This window comes from Triticum aestivum, chromosome 5A (genome assembly GCF_018294505.1).
Source record: "Triticum aestivum cultivar Chinese Spring chromosome 5A, IWGSC CS RefSeq v2.1, whole genome shotgun sequence".
Classification (NCBI taxonomy): Eukaryota; Viridiplantae; Streptophyta; class Magnoliopsida; order Poales; family Poaceae; genus Triticum; species Triticum aestivum.
This window is the reverse complement of record NC_057806.1, coordinates 514,251,023-514,274,433: the sequence shown is the minus strand read 5'-3', so window position 1 is coordinate 514,274,433 and position 23,411 is coordinate 514,251,023. Positions and strand designations below refer to the sequence as shown.

At 43.1% G+C, this 23,411-nt stretch overlaps 2 protein-coding genes across 4 annotated transcripts; one reads left to right on the top strand and one right to left on the bottom strand.

The window, feature by feature from the left end:
• Nucleotides 1-441: 441 nt before the first annotated feature.
• On the bottom strand, nt 442-7,174 carry LOC123101468 (uncharacterized). Its single transcript, XM_044522913.1, has 5 exons — nt 6,420-7,174; nt 2,354-2,562; nt 2,037-2,111; nt 1,681-1,907; nt 442-1,068 (listed from the first exon to the last, which is right to left on the bottom strand). Exons 1-5 carry the CDS (start codon nt 6,827-6,829, stop codon nt 442-444), a joined length of 1,548 nt encoding a protein of 515 aa, XP_044378848.1. The 5' UTR covers nt 6,830-7,174.
• Nucleotides 2,235-6,165, top strand: LOC123104430 (eisosome protein SEG2). 3 transcript variants are annotated; one of them, XR_006450333.1, is made up of 7 exons: nt 2,235-2,535; nt 3,212-3,286; nt 3,384-3,809; nt 3,957-4,491; nt 4,574-4,767; nt 4,851-5,380; nt 5,794-6,165. XR_006450333.1 is itself a non-coding variant. In XM_044526272.1 (4 exons), exons 1-3 carry the CDS (start codon nt 4,266-4,268, stop codon nt 5,373-5,375), a joined length of 945 nt encoding a protein of 314 aa, XP_044382207.1. In that variant the 5' UTR covers nt 3,924-4,265; the 3' UTR covers nt 5,376-5,380; nt 5,794-6,165. The 3 variants fall into 3 exon arrangements, 1 of the variants encoding a protein (XP_044382207.1); XR_006450332.1 differs by having other exon boundaries at nt 3,384-3,917; nt 4,065-4,491; XM_044526272.1 differs by lacking the exons at nt 2,235-2,535; nt 3,212-3,286; nt 3,384-3,809 and having other exon boundaries at nt 3,924-4,491.
• Nucleotides 7,175-23,411: the final 16,237 nt, after the last annotated feature.

Sequence of the window (23,411 nt, the reverse complement as noted above, 5' to 3'; positions counted from 1 at the left end):
TCTTTTTTTGTAGCGTGTTGCCACAAAGAGCTGAGAAGTTTAGTGTGCTATATAGCATAGTTTCTCTACACAGAATACCCAAATGATGTGTTTCACTGCGTCAAAACTCGGAAAAAAACAGCGTGTTTCTCAGCTTCAAAACTCAGAAAATAAGAATGCATTGTACACTGTGTGTTGTGCCAAAAAGTGGAAAAGTTTAGTGTGTTGTGGCAAAAATTTCCCTAAAAGGAATACCCAGACAAAATGTCATCAGACCATACAAAAGAAACTCATATTCCAGCTATGAGCTTGCAAATTTTACACGGTTTGCATTTCATATTATGAAGGCTTTTTATTAGTCAGTCATACTGCTTGATGCCTAGAGAAGAGATCACATCACAGTCAAAATCTTTTTCTTTTGAAAGGTTCACAGTCAAAACCTTCACCTCACAGAAGTCAAACTTAATAATACCTTCTCAAAGCACTGTCATAATCATACTTACAATTTGGAAGAAGGGACCATGTGACAGTTACCTCCATCTCACAGGAACCAATCTTGATATTCTCCTTGGTTTTACCAACCTTCTTGGGAGTGAAAGTCTTACGAACTCTCCTCACGTCTTTCTCATCACTACCACGCAGTGCCTTCGCCGAAAACAAGAGCTTACCTTCGGGCTGCTGAAGCTCTACGCAGACCACACGACGTGAAAGCTCAAGCCTTCCACTAGCATCAACCGGCAACCTATCGCCTTCAAACGCAAGCAACGGGATCTCCAAGTCTTCGTAACTGGCTGTGCTGGCAGTGAATAAACCGCGGCAACCGGGCCAGAACCCATGTTTTCTGACTTTTACACTGATTGCGACTTCCACACAGTCGTATATTCGAATGTATGTCAACTCCAATGTGCTAAGCCTGCTAGGCACGGCGCGATACGACGGGCTGCAGGGCATAGACCTGACTACTAAATAGCTTAAATCCATGTCCTCCGATTCTGTGGCGCCCTTCGCCTTCAGATCGACCTCAACATAGGTAGGATACACATCCACCACAACTCCTCGGGTAGGACCTGTCAGCGTAAGAAATCTATCCTGCGTGCAAAATAATAGTAGTGCTTCAGTCCCGTCATAGGAAATGTTGTTTTCGACAAAAAGGAAAATTCCTCTTCAGTCATAATAAATTAATAATTGACGACCATCAATAGCCGAATTTACCCAAACCAAGAAGTGCCAATCTATACATGATCCACTTTTTAACTGGCATTGTTCCTAGACTTAATTAGAAACTTACTGCAGGCAAATATGGCAATATGATGAGCAAAATTAACCAGGAGGCTTGAGCCAATAATTTGTGTTGGGTGGGCAAGATTGTTCAGATCATCACAATCACTAAGACTGATGGGAGTAGTCTATATTAACAGTTACCTAATGCAAAAGAAGATGTAACATTGGGTAGCATAGTGAAAGCAAAAACGATAACAGATACATGTTTTACCTCTAGACCAACCAGACAGCGCACTATTATATCATACCTGAAGTTAGCTGAAGAACATAATAAACTGATTAGCTAGTATTCATGTACGGAGCTCGGTTATGGTTTGGCATTTGTTGCATATATTAATTTTAGCCACTCCTATCATCATGTTAAATTTAGCTGAAAAAAGAGTGAATCCATATAATCTGTATGCATGATATCGCACGTACCTTCTTGGTAAGGGTTTGACAGTTATCCCTTTCGCGATCGAAGACCATGATGTGATTGTGATCCAGCACATCCCGCACGGCGATCGTACCAAAAACCTGTAATGGCCACTGCAGGGGCTTCTTTATCTTCCCGACTTTGATCCAGAAGATCTGGAGCATCTCCTGGGTGCAGGCGTAGCGGTTGTTAGGGCGACGAAGGCCGGTGAAGCACGACGCAGGGATAGATGCTTCATGACAGACATATGTCACAGTTAGTGATGATATGGATATGCTAATAGTAGAGGTGTGTGTCAATGTCGCATGCTAGTAAAATTAGGCAGCAAAACAGCTAGGATGCATGGGAGGAGGTCGCTTACTGGTCTGGTCGAAGGGGCCGTAGTGTCGGGCGAAGATCCAGTCACTAAATTTCGGCCGAATTTCGGCCATCTCGCCTGGGCCCGGTATATGGGCCTTTCGTCCGAATTATTTGGCCCAGTTTGAATTTATTTGCCCGGCCCAGCTTCTAGGGCCTTCATGTTACGCTTCTGCTCATATAAAAGCACGAACGCAAATGTCCCAACCCTAGAATCGCTGTTTTTCCTCTCGCTCCTCCTGTGGGTGGCGCCGCCGCTGCGCACAGAACACATCCTCGCCAGCGTAGCTTCTCCGGCGTCCGGCCAACGCGCTCACTAGCCTCCCGCCTTCCTCCACATCTCCTCGCCTCCACCCCATCCAGTTCGTGCCATTCGCTGCTCCAAGACAAGGGCATGGCGCTCGGCGGCTGCGGCAACGAAGCTGATGGTGCACGAGCCAACCATGGAGGCAGTAGCACGGGGCAGCGACAGCAGCATGGAGGGCGTCCTCTTGTTTGGGAAGGTACAAGCTTTCTTGATGCGTATGCATCTCAATCAAGTACGTAGATGCAGTTTCAGTTTCAGTACGTAGATGCAGTTTCAGTACTTGTGCTTCTTTAGATGAATGAGAGGCTGCAATATCATACAGGGGTAAGAAAAACTCACTCTTGATGATTTGAACAGAGTAGTGGCATCATTAATCTGAAATACACATGCATCTTGTAGTCACCAAGGATTCTGACAATGTTTTGACTTGGTATATAATCTGAAACGTACATGCATTCGGTAGTCAGAAAGGTTGCCCACGATCTGGTAATAGAAAAGTGGTTACAACCAGTGGCTTGTGCACAAAATTAAAGCTTTTATTATCACATCCAACCACTGGCTTGTATATTTGCAGAAGCATCCCATGTTTGAATCGATCATTTATTTAGATCTACAACGCGTCCAATATAAATTTCAGTTGTGTTTGTGTATTTAACTAAGTAGTTGTTGACCACTGATTAATTTCAATGTCCAGCGGTACTAGAGCATCAGCTTGTATATAAATTATTTATTCCTTAGTATCTAAACTAGATAATCTGTCTGTACTGTTTTTGTTCCTCATTCATATCAGGACACCCTAGTAAGAAAGGTTTGCTTTCTTAGCTGTCTACTCTTTATAACTGACCGTCGTTCTTTTGTCATGTGATTTTTAGGTAATGGAACTGCAAATAGGAGTGGCAGCGGCGACCAGGATGCAAATGGAAGTGGTTCCCAAAGACCTTGGAAAGGTATTACTATGCTTTGCTTGGTCACACGATGCTATTGGAACCATGATCTTTATTTGCTAGGTTCAATTAAACTGATGTTTGTAACCTTGCAATGCAGGACTTAAAGACAATAACTTATATGATCCTTGGAATCATGCATGGCCGTATTATGGGGGTTTTGATTGCACGTACTGCAGCCTAAAGCACAAAGGTGGAGGTGCAACCCGTGTCGCGGAGCACCTTGGTGGTATTGTAGGTAATGTGAGGAGCTGTCCCAATGTGCCAAGAAATGTGAGAGATGCAATGAGAGAGTGCCGGGATGAATCAAGGAGGAAGAAAAGAGACAAACAAAATAGCAGGCTGAGAATTGAAAGAAATATTATGGAAGGGTTGTATAAAAAAGGAGGGGTAGTTAACGTACCAGATGATGATGAAGAAGAAATTCAGATGAATATTAGAGAAGCATTGCGTGACCCGAATGTCTCTCGCAGAATTGAAAGGAGAATTGGCAAGGGGGGTGTGGGTGATGTGCATGTTTCTGTTGGTAAAAGGAGTATCAGCGCCTATTTTGACAGGCAATTATCTAGCAACAAAGTATCTATGCAGCCCAAGATCAGTAGTGCTTTGGATCCTAATTCAAGAGATGCACTTGGTCTAGCTTGGGGTGTGGGTGATGTGCATGTTTCTGTTGGTAAAAGGAGTATCAGCGCCTATTTTGACAGGCAATTATCTAGCAACAAAGTATCTATGCAGCCCAAGATCAGTAGTGCTTTGGATCCTAATTCAAGAGATGCACTTGGTCTAGCTTGGTCCAAGTTTTTTCATGCCAATGATATTGCTGGACGTAAAGCTGATTGCCCATACTTTCGAGCTGCTGTGAAGATCACTCAACAATTAGGGCCTATTCCTATACCAACCGCGGAGGAGATTGATGGGCCATATTTGGAGGCCAACTATGATGAAGCTAATTTATGTTTCTCTTTTTTCTGTTCTTTAACTCATGTGGCTCTATTGTTTTTCAGCTGCTGTCCTTGACCCATATACACATTACAAGCTGAACCTTTGCAACCACACAGATTATGCCACTTCACTAACAGATGCGATAGCGAAGATATTAGACCGAGTGAGTGCTCTTTCAGCCATTGATGAAGTGAGCAAGTTCAGGGAGTGCCAAGGGAGGTTTGGGACCAGATTGGCAGAAGAAGCTGCGGCGAGAATGGGGCCAAGTAAGTTATGGTGTTTTAGTTTTAGAATTTCCATTTCCTTTTGGTTTGCATTCCTGAAAATTTCATTGGTGTTATCTTGCAGCCCAATGGTGGTTTCAGTTTGGAGGGGATGTTCCTGCATTGCAGAAATGTGCAATGAGAATTTGCTCACAATGTGTCTCCTCTAGTGGGTGTGAGAGAAATTGGAGCGCTTTTGCTTTGGTGCACACAAAGCAAAGAAGTCATCTTCTATATGACAAGCTCCACAAGCTAGTTTCTGTACGCTACAACTTAAAGGTATAAACCATCACTTTTACTTTCTACTTTGTGTTGTCCTTGCATGTCATATAATTTACTTGTTTACTATTCAAACCTTGAAGATACGTGCTGAAGAAGATCAAGAGAAAGAGAGAGATATAGATAAAGAAATTGATCCAAGTGCATTGCTAATGGATACCACAATGTTTGATGAAACAAACCCAATAATGGAGTGGCTGAATGAGGATGTAGAGGATCCGATTGTGGATGGAGCTGATGCAGCTAGTGCTGTTTTTGAGCAAATAAGGCGCCTCAACTCAAGCAGGAAGGCGTCTTATGTTGGTTCAAAGGGTAATAACAAGAAAAGAAAGAGGAATGATGATGATGAGAATGAGTTTCTTGAAACTGAGAGTGAGGATGATGAAGAAGAGAATGAATATGTTGATAATGACATCGAGGATGATGATGGGGTGAGTGAGGATGATGAGGATGGTGAACAAGATCAGCTTGAGACACAAATGCAACTTGAAGAAGAGACACAAGTACAAGTTCAAAAGGAGGCACCAACAAGCACTGGCCATTTGGAGACTAGATCTGGACGACTTATTAGGAAGAAGACCAAGAACGTCAACAGCCTCTACTCGTAAATTTGGTAAGTCTCTTCTTTTTGGTGTTTCTGATTCAGGTTTGTTACTTAGAAAAATCTAGCTTGATGTATATGTTCAAAGCGGCTGATCTTTAAATAGCTTGATGTATATTGCTTTCTTTAAGTAGGTTGATCTTTAATTGTTCTCGTGCTCTAATGTTTATGCTCACTGTGTATGATTAGTACTGCTGTTCTAATTGCTCACCTAGTAGTGTTGCTGTAATTGATACTTATCTTCTTGTATTGTTGCTATAATTGCTACTTATCACATACCAGTGATGTTCTAGTTGCTACCAATCACTTAGTAGTGTTGTTCTAATTGCTACTTAACACAGTATTTTAGTTGCTACTTGGAACTGCTAGTTACTTAGATGTATGCACTCTGTATCATGACCCTTCCTCTGTTTTCTCCAAACCAGAAATGGCACGTGAGCAAGGATATCAAGAAGCTTTTGGATGTTGGGAAGCTTGGAGCTGATGCTTCAAATAAGCTGATGGTTGTCTTTTGGAGATGTTTCTATGTTTAATGCTTTAAAGTCTTTTGGCTGTACTGGACTATTTAAACTTTGAACTATGCTGTGATGGTTGAACTGATGCTGGACGGTTAAGGGTTTATGTCAGAGGCAATTTTATAACTAATGTGTGCCTGTTATGTTGGACTGTTAAGGGTTATGTTGGAGGCAATTTTATAACTAATGTGTGTCTGCTATGTTGGATTGTTAACTGTTATGTTGGAGGCAACATTATAGCTAACGTGTGCCTGTTATGTTGGGCAGATTCAATTTTCTTAATCCCTAGAGCTTATTTGCTAACGTTTATAAGATCTCTCCTGATGGTTGTTGTGCTGATATGTTTTGCTCTATTTTATTTAAAGTTTTGTTCAAATTTCGGCCGAATTTCGGCCAAATTTCGGTTAAATTTTGGCCAAATTTTCAAATTTTGATTTTGCAATTTCGTCCGAGATTTTGCCGAATTTTTTGAAATTCCCGAAATTCGGCCATTTCGGCCAAGGACGAAAAAAAACACAAACCGAAAATCATTTCACTGGCGGTGACCGCGCGCCTGGTAGGCGTATGGATCGGTGTTGGCTTCCTCGGGTATTTCCCCTTGCTTCTCTCTCGCTTCCACCATCATATCGTGGGCCGACCGATTGCATCTCCTGTTCTTCTTGGCTCCGCTGTTGGCCGCCTCCTCAGCTGCCTCGTCGGCCAGCTCCCCCAGTCCCATCATCATCGCCATCGTCTCTTCCTCGGCCGCTTCCTCGGCGGCCTGATCAGATTCAGACGGAGTTGCTGGTTCTTCAGACTCGACAGGCTCATCGTCAACATCGTCCTCATCATCATCCGCCTTGTTCCCCGCCGGCATCCCCACCTCAGGCTCAGACACAGTCGACGACTCCATCTCTACATGGATTCGTTGCTGCCGCCGCCGTAGTCTTGCCTTTCTGCAAGGCATGCCCTCGGTCTCTTCTTCGCTTGTGTTTTTCAAACTCTCGACTGACAGTAGCAGTAGTAGTACAACCTACGTAGGCGATCTGGCGATTACTACAATCAACTAGAGCATCGGTGCTGCCTATACAGGTGCGTGCGGCCACGACCGACAAGGCCACAAGTCACAGCTGAGTCTGATTCGTACCCGGAGTCCCGGACACGGCCGATCGAAGGAGACGTGGATACGAAGCACGCAGCGTCCTTTCCGTCACAGGCAGGCAGGCTGCAGCGGCGCCCGGATGCTCCACCGAGGCGTCGGGAATTCCCCTCCCGAAGCTTTTCTCGGCCGACGGCTCGCTCGTGCGGTGGCTAGGGTACGGGCGAAGGAGGGCGGAGAAGATACAGCGAAATCCAACGGCCCCGCAGATTGGCAGCGGGTCTGCACACGGAGACCAAACAGTGTCCATGCACGGCACGGTGAAAGCTGGGCCCAAGCACATCAGGCGGTGGCCTTCAGCCCATTTTCGGCCCATCTTTCTTTTTCTTCTCTACTTCTCTATTTTTCTGTCCTTCCAAACTTCCATGATTTTCCAATTTTCTTCGTAGAGGCCTCAATGATTATTAGGGGCTCAATATGTTAACGATCATGTAACCAAGGAGCATCCCAAAATGAAGGCGTAAAAAAGGTCCATGGCATCACAAGGGTTTCTCATTTCAACCCACGTCTTGGTGACTCCTTTCATTCATCAAAGCCTAAGGGCATCTCCACGCCGATCCTCAAACAACCCGCAATCTTTTGGGGAACACAGTAATTTCAAAAAATTTCCTACGCATACGCAAGATCATGGTGATGCATAGCAACGAGAGGGGGGAGTCTTGTCCACGTGCCCTCGTAGACCGTAAGCGGAAGCGTTATGACAGCGCGGTTGATGCAGTCGTACGTCTTCACAATCGACCGATCCTAGTACCGAAAGTACGACACCTCCGCGATTTGCACACGTTCGGCTCGGTGACGTCCCATGAACTCACGATCCAGCAGAGTGTCGAGGCAGAGCTTCGTCAGCACGACGGCGTGATGACAGTGATGATGATGCTACCGGAACAGGGCTTCGCCTAAGCACCGCTACGATGTGACCGAGGTGGATTATGGTGGAAGGGGGCACCGCACACGGCTGGAAACAAACAACTTGTGTGTTCTAGGGTGCCCCCTGCACCTGTATATAAAGGAGCAAGGGGGAGGACGGTCGGCCTTGGGGCGCGCCAAGGAGGGGGAGGAGTCCTCCTAGTAGGAGTAGGACTCCCCCATTCCTAGTCCAACTAGGAGGAAGGAGGGGGAAGGAAGGAGAGGGAGAGAGGGAGGGAAAGAGGGGGTGCCGCCCCCTCCTTGTCCAATTTGGACTCCCAAGGGGGAGGGGCAGCCCTATGGCCCCTCCTCTCCCTCTCACAAGGCCCATGTTGGCCCATTAGTTCCCCCGGGGGTTCCGATAACCCCCCGACACTTTGATAATTATCTAGTGGCCACTGGAACTCATTCGGTGTCCGAATATAGTCATCCAATATATCAATATTTATGCCTCGACCATTTCGAGACTCCTCGTCATGTCTGTGATCACATCCGGGACTCTGAACTACCTTCGGTACATCAAAACACATAAAATCATAATACCGATCGTCACCGAACGTTAAGCGTGCGGACCCTACGGGTTCGAGAACTATGTGGGACAACGTGTGCCGAAAATGGAGTTAGTATGGTTGAATTTGATATATCCATGAAAAACTTGTTGAACATCCGGTTGAATTTAAACTATTGTTGTACTAGACATATTTGTATGCTATTTATGGATAATATGTACTATTTTTATCCGTACTTTAATGAATTCTGTCGTGTTTGATGAAATTCATCCGATTGTTCAAAGCTGGTTTGAAATGTATGCGGTTAGCTTTGGACGGCCGGCTGCCGCATCCGTGCTCACGGACTTTGCTACCTCTTGAGCACTGCGTTGGCTTTCCCCGAAGAGGAAGGGATGATGCAGTAAAGTAGCATAAGTATTTCCCTCGGTTTTTGAGAACCAAGGTATCAATCCAGTAGGAGGCTACGCGCGACTCCCTCGTACCTGCACAAAACAAATAAATCCTCGCAACCAACGCGATAAGGGGTTGTCAATCCCTACACGACCACTTACGAGAGTGAGATTTGATAGATATGATAAGATAATATTTTTGGTATTTTTATGATAAAGATGCAAAGTAAAATAAAAGCAAAGTAAAAGCAAATGAAATAACTAAGTATTGGAAGATTAATATGATGAAGATAGACCCGGGGGCCATAGGTTTCACCAGTGGCTTCTCTCAAGAGCATAGGTATTTTACGGTGGGTGAACGAATTACTGTTGAGCAATTGACAGAATTGAGCATAGTTATGAGAATATCTAGGTATGATCATGTATATAGGCATCACGTCCGAGACAAGTAGACCGACTCCTGCCTGCATCTACCACTATTACTCCACTCATCAACCGCTATCCAGCATGCATCTAGAGTATTAAGTTAATGAAAACAGAGTAACGCCTTAAGCAAGATGACATGATGTAGAGAGATAAACTCATGCAATATGATGAAAACCCCATCTTGTTATCCTCGATGGCAACAATACAATACATGCCTTGCTGCCCCTACTGTCACTGGGAAAGGACACCGCAAGATTGAACCCAAAGCTAAGCACTTATCTCATTGCAAGAAAGATCAATCTAGTAGGCCAAACCAAACTGATAATTCGAATAGACTTGCAAAGATAACCAATCATACATAAAAGAATTCAGAGAAGATTCAAATATTGTTCATAGATAAACTTGATCATAAACCCACAATTCATCAGTCTCAACAAACACATCGCAAAAAGAAGATTACATCGTATAGATCTCCACAAGAGAGGGGAGAACATTGTATTGAGATCCAAAAAGAGAGAAGAAGCCATCTAGCTAATAACTAGGGACCCGTAGGTCTAAGGTAAACTACTAACACTTCATCGGAGGGGCTATGGTGATTATGTAGAAGCCCTCCGTGATGGATACCCCGTTCGGCGGAGCTCCGGAACAGGCCCCAAGATGGGATCTCCTGGATACAGAAAGTTACGGCGGTGGAATTAGGGTTTGGGCTCTGTATCTGATCGTTTGGGGGTACGTAGGTATATATAGGAGGAAGGAGTACGTCGGTGGAGCAACAGGGGGGCCACAAGGGTGGAGGGCGCGCCTGGGGGAGGGGGGGGGGTAGGCGCGCCCCTAGCTCGTGGCCTCCTCCTTTGTTTCTTGACGTAGGGTCCAATTCTCCTGGATCATGTTCGGTGAGAAAATCACGTTCCCGAAGGTTTCATTCCGTTTGGACTCTGTTTGATATTCCTTTTCTTCGAAACCCTAAAATAGGCAAAAAAACAGCAATTCTGGGTTGGGCCTCCGGTTAATAGGTTAGTCCCAAAAATAATATAAAAGTGGATAATAAAGCCCAATAATGTCCAAAACAGTAGATAATATAGCATGGAGTAATCAAAAATTATAGATACGTTGGAGACGTATCAGACTTATCCCCCTATCCGTGAATAGATGTAGTGTCCGGTTTGCGGGTTCAATGTTGAAGATGCCCTAAGATCCCTTGCGAATTTGTCCATGTTGAACATGCCAAGACCCCCAAAAGCCAAGGGGCCGACACATGGAGTTCCATTTAGCTTTACATTTAGCAACTGTGGTCTGGCCCGCGCCCGCCTAGAGAAAACCGCGCTTTGAGTTTGTTGCGTTGAGAGTGCATGGTAGGACAATGAGTGAGGTGCTGAAGTAGAGCGCTTGAAATGATAGCACCGACTTGACAAGGGTCGTACGACCAATGAGGTTATGTTCTGATCCCAATCAACTTGAAGGCCACCTTAGGACATCTTCAAAGGAGACCTTCAAACCTCCGGTATATGCCCGGATTGTTTGTGACAACTTTTGTCATCCAGACGGGACCACCATCGGTCCGCCAAGTGATCCAGACATCCGTTTTTCAGCAAAACCGTGGAAAACTAGGGGAGCTATACCGGAGTCCGGACATTCACTTGACCAACAAAAAGCCACCACGTGGCTCTCCTCTCTATTCTCTCTCCGCACATGCATGATTCCCTCTCATCTCTCTCCTCTAAACCAGATAAATAAGGATTAATTGGTGAATAGCTTTGGATGACTCTCGGCATCATGTCTACGGACCATGTCCGGACATAAAAACAGACATATCAGAGACATTTACAGGTCAGCTTTGGAGACGCCCTTATCCACAGGAAATAAGAATTTCACCACTTTGAGTTGCAAAGAGGGAGGCCCAAATATTTCTTTAGGAAGGAACCTCGGGTTGTCGTGAGGTTTTGTAAGACATGATGCAATATGATGTCGCCGCATCAGATATGAACCACAGAGTTGCTGTTGAAGACATAGCACACTCAACATGAACACTGTCGTCATCATCATCCGCCTTATTCACTATCGACATTACCACCTCTAGCACACTTGACCACTCCATCTCTACATGTATTTGTTGTTGCCGCTGCGGTAGCCTTACCTTTCTGCAAGGCATGCCCTCGATCTCTTCTCTTAGAGCGTCTACAGCCGCAATCTGCAAATCCGGGTCCTCAAACGCCCGCGAACACACTTATGTCTACTACACAACCTTCTTCTTGTAGACGTTGTTGGGCCTCCAAGTGCAGATGTTTGTAGGACAGTAGTAAATTTCCCTCAAGTGGATGACCTAAGGTTTATCAATCCGTAGGAGGCGTAGGATGAAGATGGTCTCTCTCAAGCAACCCTGCAACCAAATAACAAAGAGTCTCTTGTGTCCCCAACACACCCAATACAATGGTAAATTGTATAGGTGCACTAGTTCGGCGAAGAGATGGTGATACAAGTGGTATATGGATGGTAGATAAAGGTTTTTGTAATCTAAAAATATAAAAACAGCAAGGTAACTAATAATAAAAGTGAGCACAAACGATATTGCAATGTGTTGAAACAAGGCCTAGGGTTCATACTTTCACTAGTGCAAGTTCTCTCAACAACAATAACATAATTGGATCACATAACTATCCCTCAACATGCAACAAAGAGTCACTCCAAAGTCACTAATAGTGGAGAACAAACGAAGAGATTATGGTAGGGCACGGAACCACCTCAAAGTTATTCTTTCCAATCAATCCGTTGGGCTATTCCTATAAGTGTCACAAACAGCCCTAGAGTTCATACTAGAATAACACCTTAAGACACAAATCAACCAAAACCCTAATGTCACCAAGATACTCCAATGTCACCTCAAGTATCTGTGGGTATGATTATACAATATGCATCACACAATCTCAAATTTATCTATTCAACCAACACATAGAACCTCAAAGAGTGCCCCAAAGTTTCTACCGAGAGTCAAGACAAAAACGTGTGCCAACCCCTATGCATAGATTCCCAAGGTCACGGAACCGGCAAGTTGATCACCAAAACATACATCAAGTGGATCATAGAATACCCCATTGTCACCACAGGTATCGCACGCAAGACATACATCAAGTGTTCTCAAATCCTTAAAGACTCAATCCGATAAGATAACTTCGAAGGGAAAACTCAATCCATTACAAGAGAGTAGAGGGGGGAGAAAACATCATAAGATCCAACTATAATAGCAAAGCTCGCGATACGTCAAGATCGTACTACCTCAAGAACACGAGAGAGAGAGATCAAACACATAGCTACTGGTACATACCCTCAGCCCCGAGGGAGAACTACTCCCTCCTCGTCATGGAGAGCGCCAGGATGATGAAGATGGCCACCGGAGAGAGATTCCCCCTCCGGCAGGGTGCCGAAACGGGTCTAGATTGGTTTTCAGTTGCTACGGAGGCTTCTGGCGGCGGAACTCCTGATCTATTGTGCTCCTCGAAGTTTTTAGGGTATATGGGTATATATAGGAGGAAGAAGTACGTCGGTGGACCTCCGGGCTGTCCACGAGGCAGGGGGGTGCGCCTAGGGGGGTGGGCGCGCCCCCACCCTCCTAGGCAGCCCGGGACTCTCCCGGTCCAACTCCAATACTCTGTGGGCTTCTTCTGGTCCAAAAATAAGTTCCGTGAAGTTTCAGGTCAATTGGACTCCATTTGATTTTCCTTTTCTGCGATACTCTAAAACAAGGAAAAACAGAAACTGACACTAGGCTCTAGGTTAATAGGTTAGTCCCAAAAATCATATAAAATAACATATTAATGCATATAAAACATCCAAGGTTGATAATATAATAGCATGGAACAATCAAAAATTATAGATACGTTGGAGACGTATCAGCATCCCCCAGCTTAATTCCTGCTTGTCCTCGAGTAGGTAAATGATAAAAACAGAATTTTTGATGTGGAATGCTACCTAACATATTTATACATGTAATTCTCTTTATTGTGGTAGGAATATTCAGATCCATAAGATTCAAGGCAAAAGTTTAATATTGACATAAAAATAATAATACTTCAAGCATACTAACTAAGCAACCATGTCTTCTCAAAATAACATGGCCAAAGAAAGCTATCCCTACAAAATCATATAGTCTGGCTATGCTCCAACTTCACCACACAAAATATTTAAATCATGCACAACCCCGGTTACAAGCCAAGCAATTATTTCATACTTTTGATGTTCTCAAACTTTTTCAATTTTCACGCAATATATGAATGTGAGCCATGGACATAGCACTATAGGTGAAATAGAATGGCGGTTGTGGAGAAGACAAAAAGGAGAAGATAGTCTCACATCAACTAGGCGTATCAACGGGCTATGGAGATGCCCATTAATAGATATCAATGTGAGTGAGTAGGGATTGCCATGCAACAGATGCACTAGAGCTATAAATGTATGAAAGCTCAACAAAAGAAACTAGTGGGTGTGCATCCAACTCGCTTGCTCACGAAGACCTAGGGAATTTTGAGGAAGCCCATCATTGGAATATACAAGCCAAGTTCTATAATGAAAGATTCCCACTAGTATATGAAAGTGACAACATAGGAGACTCTCTATCATGAAGATCATGGTGCTACTTTGAAGCACAAGTGTGGTAAAAGGATAGTAGCATTGCCCCTTCTCTCTTTTTCTCTCATTTTTTATTTTTTATTTGGGACTTCTCTTTTTATGGCCTCTTTTCTCTTTTTTTATTTGGGCTTCTTTGGCCTCTTTTATTTATTTTCGTCCAAAGTCTCGTCCCGACTTGTGGGGGAATCATAGTCTCCATCATCCTTTCCTCACTGGGACAATGCTCTAATAATGATGATCATCACACTTTTATTTACTTACCACTCAAGAATTACAACTCGATACTTAGAACAAGATATGACTCTATATGAATGCCTCAGGCGGTGTACCGGGATGTGCAATGACTCATGAGTGACATGTATGAAAGAATTATGAACGGTGGCTTTGCCACAAATACGATGTCAACTACATGATCATGCAAAGCAATATGACAATGATGGAGCGTGTTAAAGTAAGCGGAACAGTGGAAAGTTGCATGGCAATATATCTCGGAATGGCTATGGAAATGCCATAATAGGTAGGTATGGTGGCTGTTTTGAGGAAGATATATGGTGGGTTTATGGTACCGGCGAAAGGTGCGCGGTATTAGAGAGGCTAGCAATGGTGGAAGGGTGAGAGTGCGTATAATCCATGGACTCAACATTAGTCATAAAGAACTCACATACTTATTGCAAAAATCTATTAGTTATCGAAACAAAGTACTACGCGCATGCTCCTAGGGGGATAGATTGGTATAAAAAGACCATCGCTCGTCCCCGACCGCCACTCATAAGGAAGGAAATCAATAAATAAATCATGCTCCGACTTCATCACATAACGGTTCACCATACGTGCATGCTACGGGAATCACAAACTTCAACACAAGTATTTCTCAAATTCACAACTACTCAACTAGCATGACTCTAATATCACCATCTCCATATCTCAAAACAATTATCAAGTATCAAACTTCTCTTAGTATTCAATGCACTCTATATGAAAGTTTTTATTATACCCCTCTTGGATGCCCATCATATTAGGACTAAATTCATAACCAAAGCAAATTACCATGCTGTTTAGGACTCTCAAAATAATATAAGTGAAGCATGAGATTTCATCTATTTCTACAAAATAAATCCACCGCCGTGCTCTAAAAAGATATAAGTGAAGCACTAGAGCAACAACAAACTACTCCGAAAGATATAAGTGAAGCTCAATGAGTAGTCGAATAATTATGGAACTATATGAAGACTCTCTAACATTTAATAATTTCAGATCTTGGTATTTTATTCAAGCAGAAATAAAAACTAAATAAAATAAAATGACGCTCCAAGCAAAACATATATCATGTGGTAAATAAAAATATAGCTCCAAGTAAAGTTACCGATGAACGAAGACGAAAGAGGGGATGCCTTCCGGGGCATCCCCAAGCTTAGGATTTTGGTTGTCCTTGAATATTACCTTGGGGTGCCTTGGGAATCCCCAAGCTTAGTCTCTTGCCACTCCTTATTCCATAGTCCATCGAATCTATACCCAAAACTTGAAAACTTCACAACACAGAACTTAACGGAAAACTCGTAAGCTCCGTTAGCGAAAGAAAACAAAACACCACCTCAAGGTACTTTAATTAACTCATTCTTTATTTATATTGGTGTTAAACCTACTGTATTCTAACTTCTCTATGGTTTATAAACTCTTTTACTAGCCATAGATTCATTAAAATAAGCAAACAACACATGAAAAACAGAATCTGTCAAAAACAGAACAGTCTGTAGTAATCTGTAACTAAAGCAAACTTATGGAACCCCAAAAATTCTAAAATAAATTGCTGGACGTGAGGAATTTATCCATTAATCATATGCAAAAATAATTAACTAAATATCACTCTCCAAATAAAAATGGCAGCAATTCTCGTAAGCGCTAAAGTTTCTGTTTTTTTACAGCAAGATCAAAAAGACTTTCCCCAAGTCTTCCCAACGGTTCTACTTGGCACAAACACTAAATAAAACATAAAAAACTCAATCATAACAGAGGCTAGACACATTATTTATTACTAAACAGGATCAAAAAGCAAGGAACAAAAATAAAGTTGGGTTGCCTCCCAACAAGCGCTATCGTTTAACGCCCCTAGCTGGGCATGATGATTTCAACGATGCTCACATAAAAGATCAGAATTGTAACATAAAGAGAGCATCATGAAGAATATGACTAGCACATTTAAGTATAACCCACTTCCTATGCATAGGGATTTTGTGAGCAAACAAATTATAGGAACAATAATCAACTAGCATAGGAAGGCAAGCATAACTTCAAAACTTTAAGCACATAGAGAGGAAACTTGATATTATTGCAATTCCTACAAGCATATATTCCTCCCTCATAATAATTTTCAGTAGCATCATGGATGAATTCAACAATATAACTATCACATAAAGCATTCTTTTCATGATCTACAAGCATAAAAAATTTACTACTCTCCACATGAGCAAAATTCTTCTCAATCGGAATAGTGGGAGTATTATAAGATACTCGAATACTATAAATTGTTTCCACATTAAAAGAGTAATGTTCAAAAAAGGGTAATCATAATCATGAAAAGTTTTATAAATATAATCATCACTACTTTTTATAGCATATGTATCATCACAATAATTATCATAAGTAGCAACTTTGTTCTCGTCATAATCGATTGAAACCTCTTCCAAGATAGTGGAATCATTACTAAATAAAGTCATGACCTCTCCAAATCCACTTTCATAATTATCATAATAAGATTCAAAATCCTCCAAAATAGTGGGATCATTACTTCCTAAAGTTGACACTCTTCCAAACCCACTTTCATCAATATAATCATCATAAGTAGGAGGCATGCTATCATCATTATAAATTTGCATATCAAAACTTGGGAGACTAAAAATATCATCTTCATTAAACGTAGCATCCCCAAGCTTGGGACAAACATTAATTGCAGAAAATATATTCTTAAAAACATCATCTTCATCAAACATAGCATCCCCAAGCTTGGGCCTTTTTGTATCACAAGCATAATCACTCTCATCATTAATAGTATGGATAGCACCAATAGTATAGAAATTATCATATTCTTCCAAGTAAGTGCCAAAAAGATTTTCAAGATCATAAGAAGTATCATTATCTTCCCAATCATAATCATCACAACAAGCAATACGCATAACGAGATCATCATCAAGTGCATCATCTTCCACAATTATATTTTCATGAGGCACAACGGTAATAGGAGCAACATTATTTGGGAGAGATATCTTTTTACCTCTCTTCCTTTTTCTTTTCTTCTTATTAACCACATCATGTGTGGGTTCAATCCTCCTTTTGGAGCTCCTTATTAATGAGATTGGTTGAATAGAAGGCTCCTCCTAGTTACCTGATTCATCATAAGAAATAATAGGAGGATATTGGGAAGTCTCTTACCTTTCGTTAGTATTATCTTCATCCTCTATTTGTTTTCTTTTTTTTATGTAGTTGGCAATATAAGGATTTTCAATGCAATTCACCGCGCAATACATATAAATTTCCTCTAGATCAAAATGAAGAACTCTATCAAGGGCAAATTCTGGAATAACCTTAGTTATACGTTTCATTTCTTCATAACCCAAGAGCAAACTAAGTTCATTATGATGTACAAGGGAAATCAAGTCATCACAATTTTTGGACATAATATGATCATGAAACAATTTGCATTGGGTACTGAAATGATCATGTTCATTGCAAAGTTCACAAGTACGGCTAAGAAAATTTAAAATTTCAGCACAAACTTCTAGCCTTTCTTGAAACCATTTAGTTTCTAAATGCTTATGCCTCTTGCAATATCTATATTCCCTATTTGGTGTGTACTTGCAAACCCAATGCACTCCACAAAAATTGACATGTTTATAGGAGACATTTTCATCATAACTAGTGCAATCATCATTAGTACTATGGATATTCAAGGAGTTCATACTAACAACATTGCAATCATGCTCATCATTCAAAGATTTAGTGCCAAACATTTTAATGCATTCTTCTTCTAACACTTTGGCACAATTTTCTTTTCCATCATACTCATGAAAGATATTAAAAAGATGAAGCGTATGAGGCAAACTTAATTCCATATTCTTTTGTAGTTTTCTTTTATAAACTAAACTAGTGCTAAAACAAGAAACAAAAAGATTCGATTGTAAGATCTAAAGATATACCTTCAAGCACTCATCTCCCCGGCAACGGCGCCAGAAAAGAGCTTGATGTCTACTACACAACCTTCTTCTTGTAGACGTTGTTGGGCCTCCAAGTGCAGAGGTTTATAGGACAGTAGCAAATTTCCCTCAAGTGGATGACCTAAGGTTTATCAATCCATAGGAGGCGTAGGATGAAGATGGTCTCTCTCAAGCAACCCTGCAACCAAATAACAAGGAGTCTCTTGTGTCCCCAACACACCCAATACAATGGTAAATTGTATAGGTGCACTAGTTCAGCAAAGAGATGGTGATAGAAGTGGTATATGGATAGTAGATAAAGGTATTTGTAATCTGAAATTATAAAACCAGCAAGGTAACAAGTGATAAAAGTGAGCGTAAACGGCATTGCAATGTGTTGAAACAAGGCCTAGGGTTCATACTTTCGCTAGTGTAAGTCCTCTCAACAATACTAACATAATTGGATCACATAACTATCCCTCAACATGCAACAAAGAGTCACTCCAAAGTCACTAATAGAGGAGAACGAACGAAGATATTATGGTAGGGTACAAAACCACCTCAAAGTTATTCTTTCCAATCAATCCGTTGGGCTATTCCTATAAGTGTCACAAACAACCCTGGAGTTCGTACTAGAATAACACCTTAAGACACAAATCAACCAAAACTCCAATGTCACCTAGATACTGCAATGTCACCTCAAGTATCAGATTCATCTATTCAACCAACACAAAGGACCTCAAAGAGTGCCCCAAAGTTTCTACCAAAGAATCACGACGAAAACGTGTGCCAACCCCTATGCATAGGTTCCCAATGTCACGAAACCCGCAAGTTGGTCACCAAGACATACATCAAGTGTTCTCAAGTCTTTAAAGACTCAATCCGATAAGATTACTTCAAAGGGGAAACTCAATTCATTACAAGAGAGAAGAGGGGGAGGAGAAACATAAGATCCAACTATAATAGCAAAGCTCGCGATACATCAAGATCGTGCCAAATCAAGAACACGAGAGAGAGAGATCAAACACATAGCTACTGGTACATACCCTCAGCCCCGAGGGAGAACTACTCCCTCCTCGTCATGGAGAGCACCGGGATGATGAAGATGGCCACCAGAGAGGGATTGCCGCCTCCAGCAGGGTGCCGGAACCGGTCTAGATTGGTTTTCGGTGGCTACGGAGGCTTCTGGCGGCGGAACTCCCGATCTATCTTGCGTTCTGGAAGTTTTAGGGTATATGGAGTTATATAGGCAGAAGAAGCACATCAAGGGAGCCACGAGGGCCCCACGAGGCAGAGAACTTGCACTAGTGAAAGTATGAACCCTAGGCCCAAAGTTTCTCCCGGAGAGTCAAGACGAAAACGTGTGCCAACCCCTATGCATAGATTTCCAAGGTCACGGAACCCGCAAGTTGATCACCAAAACATACATCAAGTGGATCATAGAATACCCCATTGTCACCACAGGTATCTCACGCAAGACATACATCAAGTGTTCTCAAATCCTTAAAGACTCAATCCGATAAGATAACTTCGAAGGGAAAACTCAATCCATTACAAGAGAGTAGGGGGGGGGGAGAAAACATCATAAGATCCAACTATAATAGCAAAGCTCACGATACATCCAGATCGTACCACTTCAAGAACACGAGAGAGAGAGAGAGAGAGATCAAACACATAGCTACTGGTACATACCCTCAGCCCCGAGGGAGAACTACTCCCTCCTCGTCATGGAGAGCGCCGGGATGATGAAGATGGCCACCAGAGAGGGATTCCCCCTCTGGCAGGGTGCCGAAACGGGTCTAGATTGGTTTTCGGTGGCTACAGAGGCTTCTGGCGGCGGAACTCCCGATCTATTGTGCTCCTCGAAGTTTTTAGGGTATATGGGTATATATGGGAGGAAGAAGTATGTCGGTGGACCTCCGGGCTGTCCATGAGGCAGGGGGCGCGCCCAGGGGGGTGGGCGCGCCCCCACCCTCGTGGGCAGCCCGGGACTCTCCTGGTCCAACTCCGATACTCCGTGGGCTTCTTCTAGTCCAAAAATAAGTTCCGTGAAGTTTCAGGTCAATTGGACTCCATTTGATTTTCCTTTTCTACGATACTCTAAAACAAGGAAAAACAGAAACTGGCACTTCGCTCTAGGTTAATAGGTTAGTCCCAAAAATCATATAAAATGGCATATTAATGCATATAAAACATCCAAGGTTGATAATATAGTAGCATGGAACAATAAAAAATTATAGATACGTTGGAGACGTATCACACACCCGGGTGCATCCATGGACACTGACTGGGCACTCATCAAATCTTGTAGTCCACATCCATATATCTCATATCTGCTACCCTATATCCATACTAAAGCATGCAACATAGAACTAAACAACGTAGATAATCAAACAGACATAGAATCGACATAGAAATGCACATTTTGTTCGCCAAAAGATCACCAAAGGATCTCCAAAAGATCACAAAAGTTCACATAATTCACATAAACGTCGGACAAGTTTAAACTAGATTACTAAAAGCTTGAAACTAAATACGGAGACGGTGAATCTTTAGCACTTCCTTGTCGGCCGTCGGCACAACTATAGGCATCGACGGCTGGTGGAGGATCGTCCAAGTCGTCGGATGAGGAGCCGTGGTCGTCATCGTCATCAGAGGTGTTAGTGTTGGAAATATGCCCTAGAGGCAATAATAAATTAGTTATTATTATATTTCTTTGTTCATGATAATCGTTTATTATCCATGCTAGAATTGTATTGATAGGAAACTCAGATACATGTGTGGATACATAGACAACACCATGTCCCTAGTAAGCCTCTAGTTGACTAGCTCGTTGATCAATAGATGGTCACGGTTTCCTAACCATGGACATTGGATATTGTTGATAACAGGATCACATCATTAGGAGAATGATGTGATGGACAAGACCCAATCCTAAGCCTAGCACAAGATCATGTAGTTCGTATGCTAAAGCTTTTCTAATGTCAAGTATCATTTCCTTAGACCATGAGATTGTGCAACTCCCGGATACCGTAGGAGTTCTTTGGGTGTGCCAAACGTCACAACGTAACTGGGTGGCTATAAAGGTACACTACAGGTATCTCCGAAAGTGTCTGTTGGGTTGGCACGAATCGAGACTGGAATTTGTCACTCTGTGTAAACGGAGAGGTATCTCTGGGCCCACTCGGTAGGACATCATCATAATGTGCACAATGTGATCAAGGAGTTGATCACGGGATGATGTGTTACGGAACGAGTAAAGAGACTTGCCGGTAACGAGATTGAACAAGGTATTGGGATACCGACGATCGAATCTCGGGCAAGTATCGTACTAATAGACGAAGGGAATTGTATACGGGATTGATTAAGTCCTTGACATCGTGGTTCATTTGATGAGATCATCGTGGAACATGTGGGAGCCAACATGGGTATCCAGATCCCACTGTTGGTTATTGACCGGAGAGTCATCTCAGTCATGTCTGCATGTCTCCCGAACCCGTAGGGTCTACACACATAAGGGTCGGTGACGCTAGGGTTATAGAGATATTATTATGCGGTAACCCGAAAGTTTTTCGGAGTCCCGGATGAGATCCCGGACGTCACAAGGAGTTCCGGAATGGTCCGGAGGTAAAGAATTATATATAGGAAGTGCTATTTCGGCCATCGGGACAAGTTTCGGGGTCACCGGTATTGTACCGGGACCACCGGAAGGGTCCCGGGGGTCCACCGGGTGGGGCCACCTACCCCGGGGGGCCACATGGGCTGTAGGGGTTGCGCCTTGGCCTATATGGGCCAAGGGCACCAGCCCCAAGAGGCCCATGCGCCAAGAGATGAGGGAAAGGAAGAGTCCTAAAGGGGGAAGGCACCTCCTAGGTGCCTTGGGGAGGTGGGACTCCTCCCTGGCCGCACCCTTCCTTGGAGGAAGGGCCAAGGCTGCGCCCCCCTCTCCCTTGGCCCTATATATAGTGGGGGGAAGGGAGGGAAACCATACCTAAGCCCTGGCGCCTCCCTCTCCCTCCCATGACACATCTCCCTCCTCCCGCAGCGCTTGGCGAAGCCCTGTTGGAATCCCGCTACTGCCACCACCACGCCGTCGTGCTGCTGGATCTCCATCAACCTCTCCTTCCCCTTGCTGGATCAAGAAGGAGGAGACGTCGCTGCTCCGTACGTGTGTTGAACGCGGAGGTGCCGTCCGTTCGGTGCTAGGATCATCGGTGATTTGGATCACGACGAGTACGACTCCATCAACCCCATTCTCTTGAACGCTTCTGCGCGCGATCTACAAGGGTATGTAGATCCACTCCTCCCTCGTTGCTAGATGACTCCATAGATTGATCTTGGTGACACGTAGGAAAATTTTGAATTATTGCTACGTTCCCCAAAAGTGGTATCAGAGCTAGGTCTATGCGTAGTTTCTATGCACGAGTAGAACACAAAGTAGTTGTGGGCGTTGATTTTGTTCAATATGCTTACCGTTACTAGTCCAATCTTGATTCGGTGGCATTGTGGGATGAAGCGGCCCGGACCGACCTTACACGTACTCTTACGTGAGACTGGTTCCACTGACTGACATGCACTAGTTGCATAAGGTGGCTAGCGGGTGTCTGTCTCTCCCACTTTAGTCGGATCGGATTCGATGAAAAGGGTCCTTATGAAGGGTAAATAGCAATTGGCATATCATGTTGTGGTTTTTGCGTAGGTAAGAAACGTTCTTGCTAGAAACCCATAGCAGCCACGTAAAACATGCAAACAACAATTAGAGGACGTCTAACTTGTTTTTGCAGGGTATGCTATGTGATGTGATATGGCCAAAGGATGTGATGAATGATATATGTGATGTATGAGATGATCATGTTCTTGTAATAGGAATCACGACTTGCATGTCGATGAGTATGACAACCGGCAGGAGCCATAGGAGTTGTCTTAATTTATTTATGACCTACGTGTCAACATAAACGTCATGTAATTACTTTACTTTATTGCTAACCGTTAGCTGTAGAAGTAGAAGTAATAGTTGGCGAGACAACTTCATGAAGACACGATGATGGAGATCATGATGATGGAGATCATGGTGTCATGCTGGTGACGATGATGATCATGGAGCCCCGAAGATGGAGATCAAAAGGAGCAATATGATATTGGCCATATCATGTCACTATTTGATTGCATGTGATGTTTATCATGTTTATACATCTTATTTGCTTAGAACGATGGTAGTAAATAAGATGATCCCTCATTAAAATTTCAAGAAGGTGTTCCCCCCTAACTGTGCACCATTGCGAAAGTTCGTCGTTTCGAAGCACCACGTGATGATCGGGTGTGATAGATTCTTACGTTCGAATACAACGGGTGT